Source organism: Ylistrum balloti, unplaced genomic scaffold, assembly GCF_031769215.1.
Source record: "Ylistrum balloti isolate Yb309-2 unplaced genomic scaffold, AGI_CSIRO_Ybal_v1 Utg370980, whole genome shotgun sequence".
Classification (NCBI taxonomy): domain Eukaryota; kingdom Metazoa; phylum Mollusca; class Bivalvia; order Pectinida; family Pectinidae; genus Ylistrum; species Ylistrum balloti.
In genome coordinates this window covers 13,752-30,566 of record NW_026782549.1, presented here as the reverse complement: position 1 = coordinate 30,566, position 16,815 = coordinate 13,752, and the positions used below count along the sequence as shown (strand labels likewise).

At 39.2% G+C, this 16,815-nt stretch overlaps 1 protein-coding gene across 1 annotated transcript in view; it reads left to right on the top strand.

Annotated features, from left to right (window-relative positions):
* Window positions 1-16,815, top strand: part of LOC132559852 (proto-oncogene tyrosine-protein kinase ROS-like) — a gene marked incomplete at its 3' end in the record, with an annotated part of 83,480 nt that overhangs the window by 54,240 nt on the left and 12,425 nt on the right. The window contains exon 7 of the mRNA XM_060224481.1: window positions 3,017-3,316. Within this exon, the coding sequence (XP_060080464.1) occupies window positions 3,017-3,316 (300 nt within the window). The remainder of the gene's footprint in view (window positions 1-3,016; window positions 3,317-16,815) is intronic.

Here is a 16,815-nt window from a genome sequence, read left to right as displayed (position 1 = left end):
CCTAACCAACCAGACAGACATCACAGCTTACTGTCCCCATAGATCTCTGGCACATGGCGATACTAAACACTTTGTCTGGTGACACACTGCCATTAGAAAGATACATTAACAGAGTCTCCTGGTTTATAATTCTGTGTTTGATTGTACCTCAGGATTGTGAAACTTTCTTGTTAAATAATCCAAGTACCAGCAGTAATAAATGATAATCAGGGTAGATGTATTGGTGAACACCAGCCTAATTCTAGCTAGACTGATGATTCTGCAGTACTGGAGAGATTCATTGTTTCCTTACTGGTAAACACACCAGTGGAGAATGTGTCCCTGGTGGACAGTGTTAGTTGTCAGGTTAGCTGTCAATCTTCATTACTGAAACCAGATTAAAACAGGCTAAAGTAATTCTCCCTTTCCTACAGCCTCACATAACAGCAGTCCCTTTAGTGTTTATATACCTACACCACCTGTAGAGACAAAGAATGCTGGAGGGGGGCAGCAAGGAGGATTTGATTGTAGAAGAATACATTAATTGTCCAAAATGGTACCCTAAGAATGTTTTAATCAAGTGTCTCAGGTGGGGGTTGGGGGACTGTAATCAGGTAGTCAAGGTCACCTTCAATGTTTGTGTGTACACTTTAGTGACTGTACCAACACAAATGGTGTCTCTAGGAGTGCAGACAGTAATTAGGTAGGCAAGGTCAACTTCAATGTTTTTTGTTTTCACCAAAGTGACAGTACAAACATGTCAGGTGGCTCAGGGGACTGTAATTAGGAAGTCAAGGTCACCTTCGATGTCTGTGTGTTCATCATAGTGACAGTACAAACACGTCAGGTGGCACAGGGGACTGTAATCATGTACTCAAGGTCACCTTAAGTGTCTGTGTGTTCATCATAGTGACAGTACAAACACGTCAGGTGGCATAGGGGACTGTAATCATGTACTCAAGGTCACCTTCAATGTTTTTTTGTAATCACCATAGTGACAATACAAACAAATCAGGTTCTTCAGGAGACTGTAATCAGAAAGTCAAGGTCACCTTCAATGTTTACATTCACCATATTGACAGTACCAACACATCAGGTGTCTCGGGACTATGGTGACAGAACCAGCACATCAGGTGTCTTGGGACTATGGTGACAGTACCAACACATCAGGTGTCTCGGGACTATGGTGACAGTACCAACACATCAGGTGTCTCGGGACTATGGTGACAGTACCAACACATCAGGTGTCTTGGGACTATGGTGACAGTACCAACACATTAGGTGTCTCGAGACTATGGTGACAGTACCAACACATCTGGTGTCTCCGGACTATGGTGACAGTACCAACACATCAGGTGTCTCGGGACTATGGTGACAGTACCAACACATCAGGTGTCTCGGGACTATGGTGACAGAACCAGCACATCAGGTGTCTTGGGACTATGGTGACAGTACCAACACATCAGGTGTCTCGGGACTATGGTGACAGTACCAACACATTAGGTGTCTCGAGACTATGGTGACAGTACCAACACATCTGGTGTCTCCGGACTATGGTGACAGTACCAACACATCAGGTGTCTCGGGACTATGGTGACAGTATCAACACATCAGGTGTCTCGGGACTATGGTTACAGTACCAACACATCAGGTGTCTCGGAAATATGGTGACAGTACCAACACATCAGGTGTCTCGGAACTATGGTGATTGTACCAACACTTCAGGTGTCTCGGAACTATGGTGACAGTACCAACACATCAGTTGTCTTGGGACTATGGTGACAGTACCAACACATCTGGTGTCTCGGGACTATGGTGACAGTACCAACACATCAGGTGTCTTAGGACTATGGTGATATGTACTTTGTACACTGTATATTTCATTTCTAAAGATTTTAGGTTTTAATTGTACCTGTTGACATGACTGTGTTGTCATCAGTCGTTGCTCAAAATTGTCTCACATTCTTAATCCTTGCAACACTCAGATTTTTTTTTCTCAAAACGTACTGTCACAAGTTGAATCTCATATTTGAGTTTTGTAAAAGAGTGAGTGCCAGTTGGTCACCACAGGAGCTTCAGTTCCTAGATACAATCATAGCTGTGATGTAGCTACACATAAAACTTCATTCTAAATGATACATGAATAATTCCTACCCTAATCAAATCAGACCATGTTTACAAGGCTGTCTCCCAGCATCTGAAACATCATTCACAGCAACTGGAATCTGAAACTCCTTTATTTTTGTTAGAACAACTTTTTGCAATAGAATAGTATTTGTTGAATGATGGATAGCTCATTTCCAAGGTGTTTGTAAAGTACATTTGTGTCCCCTCTGTACTGAGGTGGCGGGATAACAGTGCAGCTTCATTATCATGTAGGCAGGGTAGAGGCACTGGAGGCCAGGCTTCAGTGAGCCTGATAAGTAGTTTGAGTAACGATGTCCAAAGTCAGATGTAAGGGATAAAGTATATAACAAACGAGTAAACATCACATATATTAGTTTTGTGTATCTTCAGAGTCTCTGTTTTCCTGCTATCTCTTTTGCTCTGCTTACCATAATAATTTACAACATTTCCCTGGAGTGTTTGTTTCAGCCCTACATTATCAACATTTTTGACTTCCAAGATTCCTCATAACATTGTACAAAAGGCACACAAGTAAATAGCACCTTTCAACAGAAATTTAGAATTAGATAAAGTAGGATCAAATAATGAATTAAACGGTATCATACAGATGTTTTGTCCTTCTAGGACTCGTCAGTGACGTTAACAGCCTAAATTTTGAAACCTTAGAGGTGATCAAGGAAAATTAGAATTGATCAAAAACGATGTCAAAATATAGATGGATGGTTGAACTAGAAAAACATTGTAATGGGAAGCAAGATCTAGAGTGATTTTACTGACTTGTGATTTCCGTCTTAATTTGTACAAGACATAAGAACATAATTTTAGATGTAAACTTATTAGCTTTTTCATTCACATCCTGATTTTGAATATCAATATTGTTCTAAATGTACATATATTGATTGATTTAAAGCACCATCATCAGCCCCCTATATCCTGGATGTGTCAGCCCCTACCCCCTCTGTCATCACCATCTCTTGGAAACCTCCAGTCTTCACCAACGGACGAATTTTGGGCTACCGACTGAACCTTGACCCTGTCAACCATCCAAGCTTACATAAGGTGAATTGTGAAGTATCTGGTAATGTGACATCATGGATGCTCCGGCAACTGCAGTCCTCGCAATTGTACAACATCACTGTATCTGCATGGAATAGTGATGGGGAGGGGCCTGCGGACTCAGCCAACATCACCACTCCAAATGCTGGCAATCGTGAGTATCTTTAAATGTTGTTTGTCATGCATGTAACACAAAATGTCTGTTGCTATGTACCTAATCAGAAGATTTATGACATTGCTTGACTGAATCGTGTCCCAAGTGCTTCATTTATGTTCCAAAATGTTTCTAACAATCCATCAGAGTTCAAAACTGTCCCAAGTGCTGCTGCGGTGTCCCAAAGGGCATCATTGATCCAACATTGTCCGAAATTATAGAATGAATCCTGACAGTTGAGAACAAAGACTGCCTTAATTGACTATTTAAACTGACAGTTAAGAACCATACCAAAATGTCCATACTATTCACCTGAAATGACAGTTGAAAACCAGAACTGTCTTTACTGATCATGTGAACTGATAGTTGTGAACCATGACTATCTATACTGATCATGTGAACTGAGAGTTGTGAACCAGGACTATCTATACTGATCATGTGAACTGACAGTTGTGAACCAGGACTGTCTTTACTGATCATGTGAACTGTGAACCAGGACTATCTATACTGATCATGTGAACTGAGAGTTGTGAACCAGGACTATCTATACTGATCATGTGAACTGAGAGTTGTGAACCATGACTATCTATACTGATCATGTGAACTGAGAGTTGTGAACCAGGACTATCTATACTGATCATGTGAACTGAGAGTTGTGAACCAGGACTATCTATACTGATCATGTGAACTGAGAGTTGTGAACCAGGACTATCTATACTGATCATGTGAACTGAGAGTTGTGAACCAGGACTATCTATATTGATCATGTGAACTGAGAGTTGTGAACCAGGACTATCTATACTGATCATGTGAACTGAGAGTTGTGAACCAGGACTATCTATACTGATCATGTGAACTGAGAGTTGTGAACCAGGACTATCTATACTGATCATGTGAACTGAGAGTTGTGAACCAGGACTATCTATACTGATCATGTGAACTGAGAGTTGTGAACATGACTATCTATACTGATCATGTGAACTGAGAGTTGTGAACCAGGACTATCTATACTGATCATGTGAACTGAGAGTTGTGAACCAGGACTATCTATACTGATCATGTGAACTGAGAGTTGTGAACCAGGACTATCTATACTGATCATGTGAACTGAGAGTTGTGAACCAGGACTATCTATACTGATCATGTGAACTGGCAGTTGTGAACCAGGGCTATCTATACTGATCATGTGAACTGACAGTTGTGAAGCATGACTATCTATACTGATCATGTGAACTGAGAGTTGTGAACATGACTATCTATACTGATCATGTGAACTGAGAGTTGTGAACCAGGACTATCTATACTGATCATGTGAACTGAGAGTTGTGAACCAGGACTATCTATACTGATCATGTGAACTGAGAGTTGTGAACCAGGACTATCTATACTGATCATGTGAACTGAGAGTTGTGAACCAGGACTATCTATACTGATCATGTGAACTGGCAGTTGTGAACCAGGGCTATCTATACTGATCATGTGAACTGACAGTTGTGAAGCATGACTATCTATACTGATCATGTGAACTGACAGTTATGAACCATGACTATCTATACTGATCATGTGAACTGACAGTTGTGAACCAGGACTATCTATACTGATCATGTGAACTGACAGTTGTGAACCATGTCTATCTATACTGATCTTGTGATCTGACAGTTGTGAACCAGGACTATATATACTTATCATGTGTACTGAGAGTTGTGAACCAGGACTATCTATACTGATCATGTGAACTGAGAGTTGTGAACCAGGACTATCTATACTGATCATGTGAACTGAGAGTTGTGAACCAGGACTATCTATACTGATCATGTGAACTGAGAGTTGTGAACATGACTATCTATACTGATCATGTGAACTGAGAGTTGTGAACCAGGACTATCTATACTGATCATGTGAACTGAGAGTTGTGAACCAGGACTATCTATACTGATCATGTGAACTGAGAGTTGTGAACATGACTATCTATACTGATCATGTGAACTGAGAGTTGTGAACCAGGACTATCTATACTGATCATGTGAACTGAGAGTTGTGAACCAGGACTATCTATACTGATCATGTGAACTGGCAGTTGTGAACCAGGGCTATCTATACTGATCATGTGAACTGACAGTTGTGAAGCATGACTATCTATACTGATCATGTGAACTGACAGTTGTGAACCATGACTATCTATACTGATCATGTGAACTGACAGTTGTGAACCAGGACTATCTATACTGATCATGTGAACTGACAGTTGTGAACCAGGACTATCTATACTGATCATGTGAACTGAGAGTTGTGAACCAGGACTATCTATACTGATCATGTGAACTGAGAGTTGTGAACCAGGACTATCTATACTGATCATGTGAACTGACAGTTGTGAACCAGGACTATCTATACTGATCATGTGAACTGAGAGTTGTGAACCAGGACTATCTATACTGATCATGTGAACTGAGAGTTGTGAACCAGGACTATCTATACTGATCATGTGAACTGAGAGTTGTGAACCAGGACTATCTATACTGATCATGTGAACTGAGAGTTGTGAACCAGGACTATCTATACTGATCATGTGAACTGGCAGTTGTGAACCAGGACTATCTATACTGATCATGTGAACTGACAGTTGTGAAGCATGACTATCTATACTGATCATGTGAACTGACAGTTGTGAACCATGACTATCTATACTGATCATGTGAACTGACAGTTGTGAACCAGGACTATCTATACTGATCATGTGAACTGAGAGTTGTGAACCAGGACTATCTATACTGATCATGTGAACTGAGAGTTGTGAACCAGGACTATCTATACTGATCATGTGAACTGAGAGTTGTGAACCAGGACTATCTATACTGATCATGTGAACTGAGAGTTGTGAACCAGGACTATCTATACTGATCATGTGAACTGAGAGTTGTGAACCAGGACTATCTATACTGATCATGTGAACTGAGAGTTGTGAACCAGGACTATCTATACTGTTTATGTGAACTGACAGATGTGAACCAGGACTATCTATACTGATCATGTGAACTGAGAGTTGTGAACCAGGACTATCTATACTGATCATGTGAACTGACAGATGTGAACCAGGACTATCTATACTGATCATGTGAACTGACAATTGAGAACCAGGACTACCTATAGTGATCATCTGAATTGTCAGTTGTGAACCAGGACTACCTATACTGATCATGAGAATTGTCAGTTGTGAATCAGGACTGTCTATACTGATCATGTAAACTGACAGTTTTGAGCCAGTGTCTTAAATCATCTCATTTTAGATGAGTTCATGTTTATCCTCATGACAATCGAGATGAAGCCTCTGTTGCTTTACTCATAATCTTCGTATACCATTTGTCAGCATGTCTTTATTCTGGTCGGATTTTTAGCCCACCATCATCAGATGGTGGGGTATTCAAATCGCCCTGCATCCGTGGTCCGTGGTCCGTCCGTCCGTAAACAATTCTTGTTACCGCTATTTCTGGAAAAGTACTGGATGGATCTTTCTCAAATTTCATATGCAGGTTTCCCTTGGTCCCTAGTTGTGCATTGTACCTTTTTTTGGACTGATTTGAATTCAAGATGGCCGACAGGCAGCCATCTTGGATTTTGAGAGTAAAATCTTGTTACTGCTATATATGAGGAAGTACTGGATGGATCCTTCTGATATTTCATAGATATTGGTTTCCCTTGGTCCCTAGTTGTGCATTGTACCTTTTTTGGATTGATTTGAAATCAAGGTGGCCCACAGGCCGCCATCTTGGATGTCGACAGTAATACAGCATAAACATATTGTCCATTATCCACCTGTAACTGACTGCTATCTAATAATACTTTGGGATCTTTTTCAAATGATATTTGCTAATAAGTGCTTAATAAAAATATCTTGTGCCATCATTGAGTACATTTACAACACCTGTAACAAACAAACAAAAATAAACAAATCTTCAAGAACTGAAAATAGATCCTCAAATCGTGGGCGCCAAGATCCCTCTGGGATCTCTTGTTTATATTTCATTTATTCTGACTTGAAAAGTGAGGAACTTTATCTTCCTGTATTGGATGGAAAAAATCCTAGACAATTTGTTATTTGTGTGAAATGCAGACTATTAGATATATTTTAAGCCTGGAGGCTGCAGCATTGTAATACAAGAATGATTTGCTACATTCAGATGTCATTGTATGTTATTGAAAAAGCAATGTTCCTTTGTTTAGCTTAATATGACTGACTTTTTAGCCCACCATCATCAGATGGTGTGGTATTCAAATCGCCCTGCCGTCCGTGGTCCGTGGTCCGTCCGTCCGTCCGTAAACAATTCTTGTTACCGCTATTTCTGGAAAAGTACTGGATGGATCTTTCTCAAATTTCATATGCAGGTTCCCCTTGGTCCCTAGTTGTGCATTGTACCTTTTTTGAACTGTTTCGCATTCAAGATGGCCGACAGGTGGCCATCTTGGATTTTGGAAGTAAAAGTTTGTTACCGCAATTTCTGGAAACGTACTGGATGGATCTTTCTCAAATTTCATATGCAGGTTCCCCTTGTCCCTAGTTGTGCATTGTACCTTTTTTGGACTGATATGAATTCAAGATGGCCGACAGGTGGCCATCTTGGATTTTGGAAGTAAAAGATTGTTACCGCTATTTCTGAGAAAGTACTGGATGGATCTTTCTCAAATTTCATATGCAGTTTCCCCTTTGTCCTTAGTTGTGCATTGTACCTTTTTTGGACTGATTCGAATTCAAGATGGCCGACAGGCAGCCATCTTGGATTTTGGAAGTAAAAGTTCGTTACTGCTATTTCTTGGAAAGTACTGGATGGATCTTTCTCAAATTTCATATGCAGTTTCCCCTTGGTCCCTAGTTGTGCTTTGTACCTTTTTTGGACTGATTCGAATTCAAGATGGCCGACAGGCAGCCATCTTGGATTTTGGAAGTAAAAATTTGTTACTGCTATTTCTTGGAAAGTACTGGATGGATCTTTCTCAAATTTCATATGCAGGTTCCCTTTGGTTCCAAGTTGTGCATTATACCTTTTTGGACTGATCCGAAATCAAGATGGCTGACAAGCAGCCATCTTGGATTTTGAGAGTAATATCTTGTTACTGCTATATCTGAGGAAGTACTGGATGGATATTTCATAGATATTGGTTTCCCTTGGTCCCTAGTTGTGCATTGTACCTTTTTTGGACTGATTTGAAATCAAGGTGGCCCACAGGCCGCCATCTTGGATGTCGACAGTAATACAGCACAAGCATATTGTCCATTATCCACCTGTAACTGACTGCTATCAAATAATACTTTGGGATCTTTTTCAAATGATATTTGCTAATAAGTGCTTCATAAAAATATTTTGTGCCATCATTGAGTACATTCAATGAAGACCAGTTCATGAACATTTACAACACCTGTAACAAACAAAAAATATAAACAAATCTTCAAGAACTGAAAACAGATCCTCAAATGGTGGGCGCCAAGATCCCTCTGGGATCTCTTGTTTGATTGTGCAATTGCTTCAAATTTGAAAATGGCTATTAGGATTATTTGAAACAAGTCCTTTACCAATACAATTCTAATGTATTATCAGGGCCCAATTTAGATTTATTTTACTATCAGATATCAGTAGTTTTCCCTCCAAAGAAATATAAAAACATTCCCCATTTTCTACATAAAATTCCAGTTTTCCTCTTTAAAATTTTTTCAACACTCCTTATGAGAATTTTTATACTCATTTTGTAATGCAAGTAATAGCATGTCATGTTTCCAGAATGCACCATTTTGTACATTTTATGTTTCTAATTCTAAAATAATTCATTTGGGCTTGCCCTCCACATGCAATCTTGGCTTGTTTCTTACACTTTGGCTGAGGTTTTCCCTTCAGTCGCTAAGTTTATCTATATTTATTTCTGCGAGGAGCCTCTTCCCCTAAAACCTAGATTAATCCCTAGAAATAATGTATCAATATTAATTCATATAGTTGTCTGTGAAAATGCTTGTCTGTAGTTGTTTACCTTAACATATAGACAAGTTGGCTTCGTACATTATTGGTATATGTTATTGAAAATTGTGAGCACTTCTTAAAAAACATTAGTGAGCAAGTGGATTCTGACAGGTGAATTTCAGGGGTTGATTAATATGTTCTTTTTGATCCAAATATAAAAATATTTCCTGTCCTGGAACATTAAACTACAGAAGCTACAAATGAGGAATTAGTTGAAAATTAATGCCTAGATTAAGGTGTCAGTCCTGATCTGTAGGGTGGGCATGTGCTTACAATGAAGATGGTGTTGAGAGGAGGATTTTTAGAGATTGCTGGTGCTAGGGGTGTGATCATTCAGCTCCACTTTCTCATGAACTGATGGCTGTCAAAGAGCACTCCAGCTCAGGTTAATGTCCTATTGGCTTTTTATGACAGAATTTAGGGTATAGGAGACCACTGACTAGCTGTCAAACATTTTACTCCAACACATAGGAATACCCAACATCCTGTACTGACCTAATGGTATGTGACTTGTGGGGATGGGGTGGGGGAACTGATGTTGGTGACTGTGACACAGTGTACTGACATTATGGTACATACCTGGGGGAGGCTGATGATGGTGACTGTGACATTATGGTACATACCTGGGGGAGGCTGATGATGGTGACTGTGACACAGTGTACTGACATTATGGTACATACCTGGGGGAGGCTGATGATGGTGACTGTGACATTAATGTACTGACATTATGGCACATACCTGGGGGAGGCTGATGATGGTGACTGTGACATTATGGTACATACCTGGGGGAGGCTGATGATGGTGACTGTGACATTATGGTACATACCTGGGGGAGGCTGATGATGGTGACTGTGACATTATGGTACATACCTGGGTGAGGCTGATGATGGTGACTGTGACACAGTGTACTGACATAATGTTATGTACCTATAAAGTGAGTATAATGATAACAGTACAGAATGACAGTGTTGGCCTTCCCTGATGTGGTGAAATGCCATCTGTTTTATTCCAACTATGGAGATAAAACTAGCTGTAATTCCCAGATTACCATAAATGCTAAATGAGGAGATAGTCAAGCCCATTTGGTCGTGGATCTATCCCTAATATGGCACATAAAAATTTGTCCCGAGTTATTCCAAGGTGATTAAGTTAATTGTCGTGTAATTTGTTTGTATTGTTGATTTCCATTTAAAAATTGTTTAGAGATTTGTGTAGTGATTTGAATGGCCATAACCAAGCTGATGTGGGTTTCACAGCCTCCATTACTGGCAACCAACCATTAGACATGAGAGGGGACGTAGACAAAAGTCGGACTTTATCAGTGGACACTAATCGCGCTGATATCGACTACACAGCACCCTCTTCTCCGTTCAGCTATACCAATAGTTGTTGCAGCTCATCCAAGAGAAAACTAATCATTACAACTGCCTGTATGTAGGTCTCAGAGATTCGGAGTTTGGAGATATATAACATGACACGTTATTCATCATCCTTCATTAAGTACTGTTATTACTAAGAGAAAATCAAATGTCACAAATTTCTCAAACCAAATTGATTAAAAGATAAGTTATTAATCAATAAGATGAACATTTGACCCTGTCCTTGGTGTGAACTCATTTCTATCACCCTTCAGTATGTCCCACTCTCCATTTTGTCTCAGTCTTCATCATATCTCACTCTCCATAACATCCCACTCTCTCATCATTATTTCTGACCCCTCATTATATCTCACTCTCCATTATGTCCCAGTCTTTATCATATCTCACTCTCCATAACATCCCACTCTCTCATCATTATTTCTGACCCCTCATTATATCTCACTCTCTTATGTCTTCATTAAAACTTACACTACATTATGTCTCAGTCTTCATTATGTCTCAGTCTCCATTATGTCTCAGTCTTCATTAAAACTTACAATACATTATGTCTTAGTCTTCATTAAAACTTACACTCCATTATGTCTGAGTCTCCATTATGTCTCACTCTCCATTATGTCTCAGTCTTCATCATATCTCACTCTCCATAACATCCCACTCTCTCATCATTATGTCTGACCCCTCATTAAATCTCACTCTCCATTATGTCTCAGTCTTCATTAAAACTTACACTACATTATGTCTCAGTCTTCATTATGTCTCAGTCTCCATTATGTCTCAGTCTTCATTAAAACTTACACTACATTATGTCTCAGTCTTCATTAAAACTTACACTCCATTATGTCTGAGTCTCCATTATGTCTCACTCTCCATTATGTCTCAGTCTTCATTAAACTTACACTCCATTATGTCTCAGTCTCCGTTACATCTCACTCTCCATTATGTCTCAGTCATTATTAAACTTACAATCCATTATGTCTCAGTCTCCGTTACATCTCACTCTCCATTATGTCTCAGTCTTCATTAAGCTTACAATCCATTATGTCTGACCCCTCATTAAATCTCACTCTCCATTATGTCTCAGTCTTCATTAAACTTACACTCCATTATGTCCCTGTCTTCATTATGTCTCACTCTCCATTATGTCTCAGTCTTCATTAAAACTTACACTACATTATGTCTGAGTCTCCATTATGTCTCAGTCTTAATTATATCTCAGTCTTCATTAAAACTTACACTCCATTATGTCTCAGTCTTCATTATGTCTCACTCTCCATTATGTCTCAGTCTCCATTAAATCTCACTCTCCATTATGTCTCAGTCTTCATTAAAACTTACACTCCATTATGTCTCAGTCTCCATTATGTCTCACTCTCCATTATGTCTCAGTCTTCATTAAAACTTACACTCCATTATGTCTCAGTCTCCATTTTATCTCACTCTCCATTATGTCTCAGTCTCCATTATATCTCACTCTCCAATACATCCCATTCTCCATTAAATCTCCATTATGTTTTATCTCATTCATTTGTACTGCTATGACATACTTTGTACATTGATCTGTGTCAGCAATTTTCAGCCATGTTGGTGCTGTGAGGTGCTACATCCACTCAGACATTGTGATTGATCCTTTTAAAGAGGAATTACAATTACTCTTCCAGAGGAAAAGTTGACATGTGATGTGTCAGCTTTGTAATGATTCCTCTATACTTAGGCCAATCATACATTCACAATTATTTCTTACAGGTGTTTGTCTTCTCATGTTAGCAGAAATATTCCGATGGCACTTCCTTGAAGCCTATTACTATCTATACACATAATCTATTTATTTCAAAGTTGGCTGTCTGTATGTCACCTGAAACGAGAAATTTAGGAAATTGATGATGGGAAAGTTACCATTGGTTTCTCAGAGAGAGCTTGGAGGAATTTTAACTTTGGCTTAAAGACCAACAATATGTATTATGTGATTTTCTATCTTCTATGCTCAGACCTTACCCACGTATTCTGATAGATAATCACCACCACTTTGGCGATGTCAGTATCACCAACCAGTAGAAACTGGAGAGATCAGCATTTAACATTGCATCAACTTGTACTAGGGTATATTGTGATTGGTAATGTCACCTGAAATAAACAAAACTATCAGAACATGAATCCTTCTTGAATGGCAAGGTGATTTGGATCCACTTACTATCTTCATATTTACTGGTAACCAGAGTTGACAATTTTAAGTGGACTGAAAGCTTGAATATTTATCGTTATATACATACATACAGTGCTTGTCCTCCCTGCACATAATTTAGATAAATCAATCGTCCTGTTGAAAATTTATTTAAAATATCTGATTTTAAAGTTCGTATGAAATAAAAGTAATGAAAAAAAAATAGACAGACTCCTATAGATTATGGATTAGACCCAAAAATCCTTCATAATCTGCAAACTTGCAAATTCTTTTACTTAATCGTTTGGTTTAAAGTGATTTCCAAATGTAAAAGTATGTTATTGGGTAAATCACACTAGTAAATTGGATGATGCTAGGAACACTGCTGCAGAAACAAAGGCTGTTTGACGCCTGTTGTAGACCAGAGTGGGGTGCAGTTACTGCAGTAAAACCCAGGTAATTTAGAGTAGAGATAACACATCTACCTTCTGCCAAACCTCACTTTGCATAATTGAAACATTTGAATTTGATTTAAATTTCTGTAATGACATCAAAAGGATATGACCTTAGCATCAGACAGAATGAGAGACATAGTAAAAAAAAAAGTGGGGATCTGCTCTCGTTTGTGTTTTGGTTCGTAATGGATAGGTCTGTTATCTGTCTTTGCTAATTACCGTAGTATTTAGGCCATAGATAGATGAGATAGCACCAAGGATCTTTGTAGTAAAGGTTTCGGGTGCGAGAAGTGCATGACTATGACTCCACTCTCTATTGGAGGTATACTACTTTTTGACTGGCTGTTTCTCTGCTGTAGTACATGTACCTTTAGTGCCCTGAAAATATCATTACCTAGATAGCTTAGATATCTGTACACCTCTGCCATGATACTGTTGTAGTGACTGTCTAACTTAACACACCTCTGCCATGATACTGTTGTAGTGACTGTCTAACTTAACGTGGGTACAGTTTGTACACCTCTGCCATGATACTGTTGTAGTGACTGTCTAACTTAACGTGGGTACAGTTTGTACACCTCTGCCATGATACTGTTGTAATGACTGTCTAACTTAACGTGGGTACAGTTTGTACACCTCTGCCATGATACAGTTGTAGTGACTGTCTAACTTAACGTGGGTACAGTTTGTACACCTCTGCCATGATACTGTTGTAGTGACTGTCTAACTTAACGTGGGTACAGTTTGTACACCTCTGCCATGATACAGTTGTAGTGACTGTCTAACTTAACGTGGGTACAGTTTGTACACCTCTGCCATGATACTGCTGTAGTGACTGTCTAACTTAACGTGGGTACAGTTTGTACACCTCTGCCATGATACTGTTGTAGTGACTAACCTCTGCCACTAGTGTAATTGCTATCTAACCTCTGCCACTGGTGTAATTGCTATCTAATTTCTGCCACTGGTGTAGTTGCTATCTAATCTCTGCCACTGGTGTAGTTGCTATCTAACCTCTGCCACTGGTGTAGTTGCTATCTAACCTCTGCCACTGGTGTAGTTGCTATCTAACCTCTGCCACTGGCACTGTGGCTATCTAACCTCTGCCACTGGTGTAGTTGCTATCTAACCTCTGCCACTGGTGTAGTTGCTATTTAACCTATGCCACTGGCACTGTGGCTATCTAACCTCTGCCACTGGCACTGTGGCTATCAAACTCTGAGCTGCTGCTTTCTGATTTTGTTGTTGAACCAAAGGTCTGAAGCTGGCAGTAGAACAACACAGTGCACTTGCACAATATAATCTGGCAAGGTAGTGGCTGGGGCTCAGTGGGAAAGGAGCTGTTTGTACCAAATCACCCTCAGTACTGGCATTGTATACCACTCAATAATCATAAAGATTTTCACATGCTGAGAACATTATTTAGTAGACAACTATGTAGATGTGTAGTTTAAACATGTGAAGTAGGATAATTCCTGTGGTTACCTCCAGAGACTGGGTATTGGCCTCAAACTTAGTGTGATTACCTCCAGTGACTGAGTATTGGCCTCAAGCTTCCTGTGGTTACCTCGAATGACTGGGTATTGGCCTCAAACTTTCAGTGGTTACCTCGAATGACTGGGTATTGGCTCTGAACCTTTAGTGGTTACCTCCAGTGACTGGGTATTGGCCCTGAACCTTTAGTGGTTACCTACAGTGACAGGGTATTGGCTCTGAACCTTTAGTGGTTACCTCCAGTGACTGGGTATTGGCTCTGAACCTTTAGTGGTTACCTCCAGTGACTGGGTATTTGCTCTGAACCTTTAGTGGTTACCTACAGTGACTGGGTATTGGCTCTGAACCTTTAGTGGTTACCTCCAGTGACTGGGTATTGGATCCTTCCAGAAGTGTATACTGATCACAGGCTACAGCCATTCTATATAATAACTTACACATGATATTAGTTGTTTTCGCAATGAGGCTGATACCTATTTTTATGAACCATTTTATTATTTACCTAACCAAAAACAAGATGATTAGTATTAAGTACCTTGCTGATACTGACATGATGTTTTTTATGGGGTTCTTAATGCGTTTTCTAGTTGGGGAAAATTCACTGACGGTAAGATGGCGATCATTTGTGCGCATTACCAGAGGCTTTCTACTACAGAATCTGTCTGGTCTTTTCATTGCTTATTTTAAAGCACATTTAGTGAATACCTCTCTATACCTACATTATAGGTATTTTGTCAAAGGTGTCAGGTTTGTTTTTGGCAGCTTTTCCATAAATTTGGCTGGACCACTTCCAGCATCACCGGATAGCATTGAACACTGAGCACTGGAGTTACAGTACTAATTGTTGGTACAAGGGTAAGAGTGTAGCGATGAATAGGATCAATTAATGCTGGAGAAGAGGGCGGAGAGGGGGAGGTAACTGTGTGTCAATGGTACTTAATATATTAGAATATCAATATCACTCTTCAAAGGTGATAAAGGTGAAAAAGTGTATCTCACTTAAGTAGTTGTGGCTTAAAAGTATTAATAAGTAAGATGGTCTGAATACAGGCTGTTCAAGGAGTGTGCATTAGGTCCTGTGTAGTAATTATTATAGAAAAGTCAGGAGAGTAACCTTAGTGACACCTGGACTAGTCTCAACAGATCCCCCCCACCCCTCCCTACACTCAATGATAATGATAGCATCACAAAAGTGTGTAACTCATCCATTCATATTGTAGTAACATTTAGCTTCTGATCTAAACCTCTATTACACAAGACCAATGTATTCCTGAAGTATACATGACATTTGCCCTGAAGTCTGATGAAATACTACATCATTTATCTTGATTACAAACAGAAAAAAAACCCACACTGATATTGATATTACAACAGGAACAATGTGGGCGATTAGGCATCAAAATCTCTATTAGCTGATAGGGCTCTGTACATGATATTATGGTAGGAGAACAATTTAATTAGCTTTGTTTCTTTTATTCTATCATGATGTTTGAATTATCCTACTTGAAAGGAAACGGTACCATTGTAATGATATAAAATGAATCCAAACCTGAGGCAAGAGTCAGAGGAATGTTTGTATCAAAGGAATACTTGTTACATGTTGATATTGCATGTACTGTATCTCTGTCATTAGTGAGTTAGCTTTAGGTATCAGAAAGGCAGAGTTCAATATCAACCGTCGTTCTCTTTATCATTTAACCGGGGATGTTAGCAGCTGTAGTCAAGACATTAAATATTGTAGAGAACTGAAAAGATTCCTTAGAAGTTCTAACTAACAACAGACATTAATAAAAGTCCATTTTAGTTTTAAATGTAAAAGTCAATATCAGAATACTTTATCTCACAAATAAAGTAACCATCACAATATTGTTTCCCACAAATAAAGTAACCATCACAATATTGTTTCCCACAAATAAAGTAACCATCACAATATTGTTTCTCACAAATAAAGTAACTATCACAATATTGTTTCCCACAAATAAAGTAACCATCACAATATTGTTTCCCA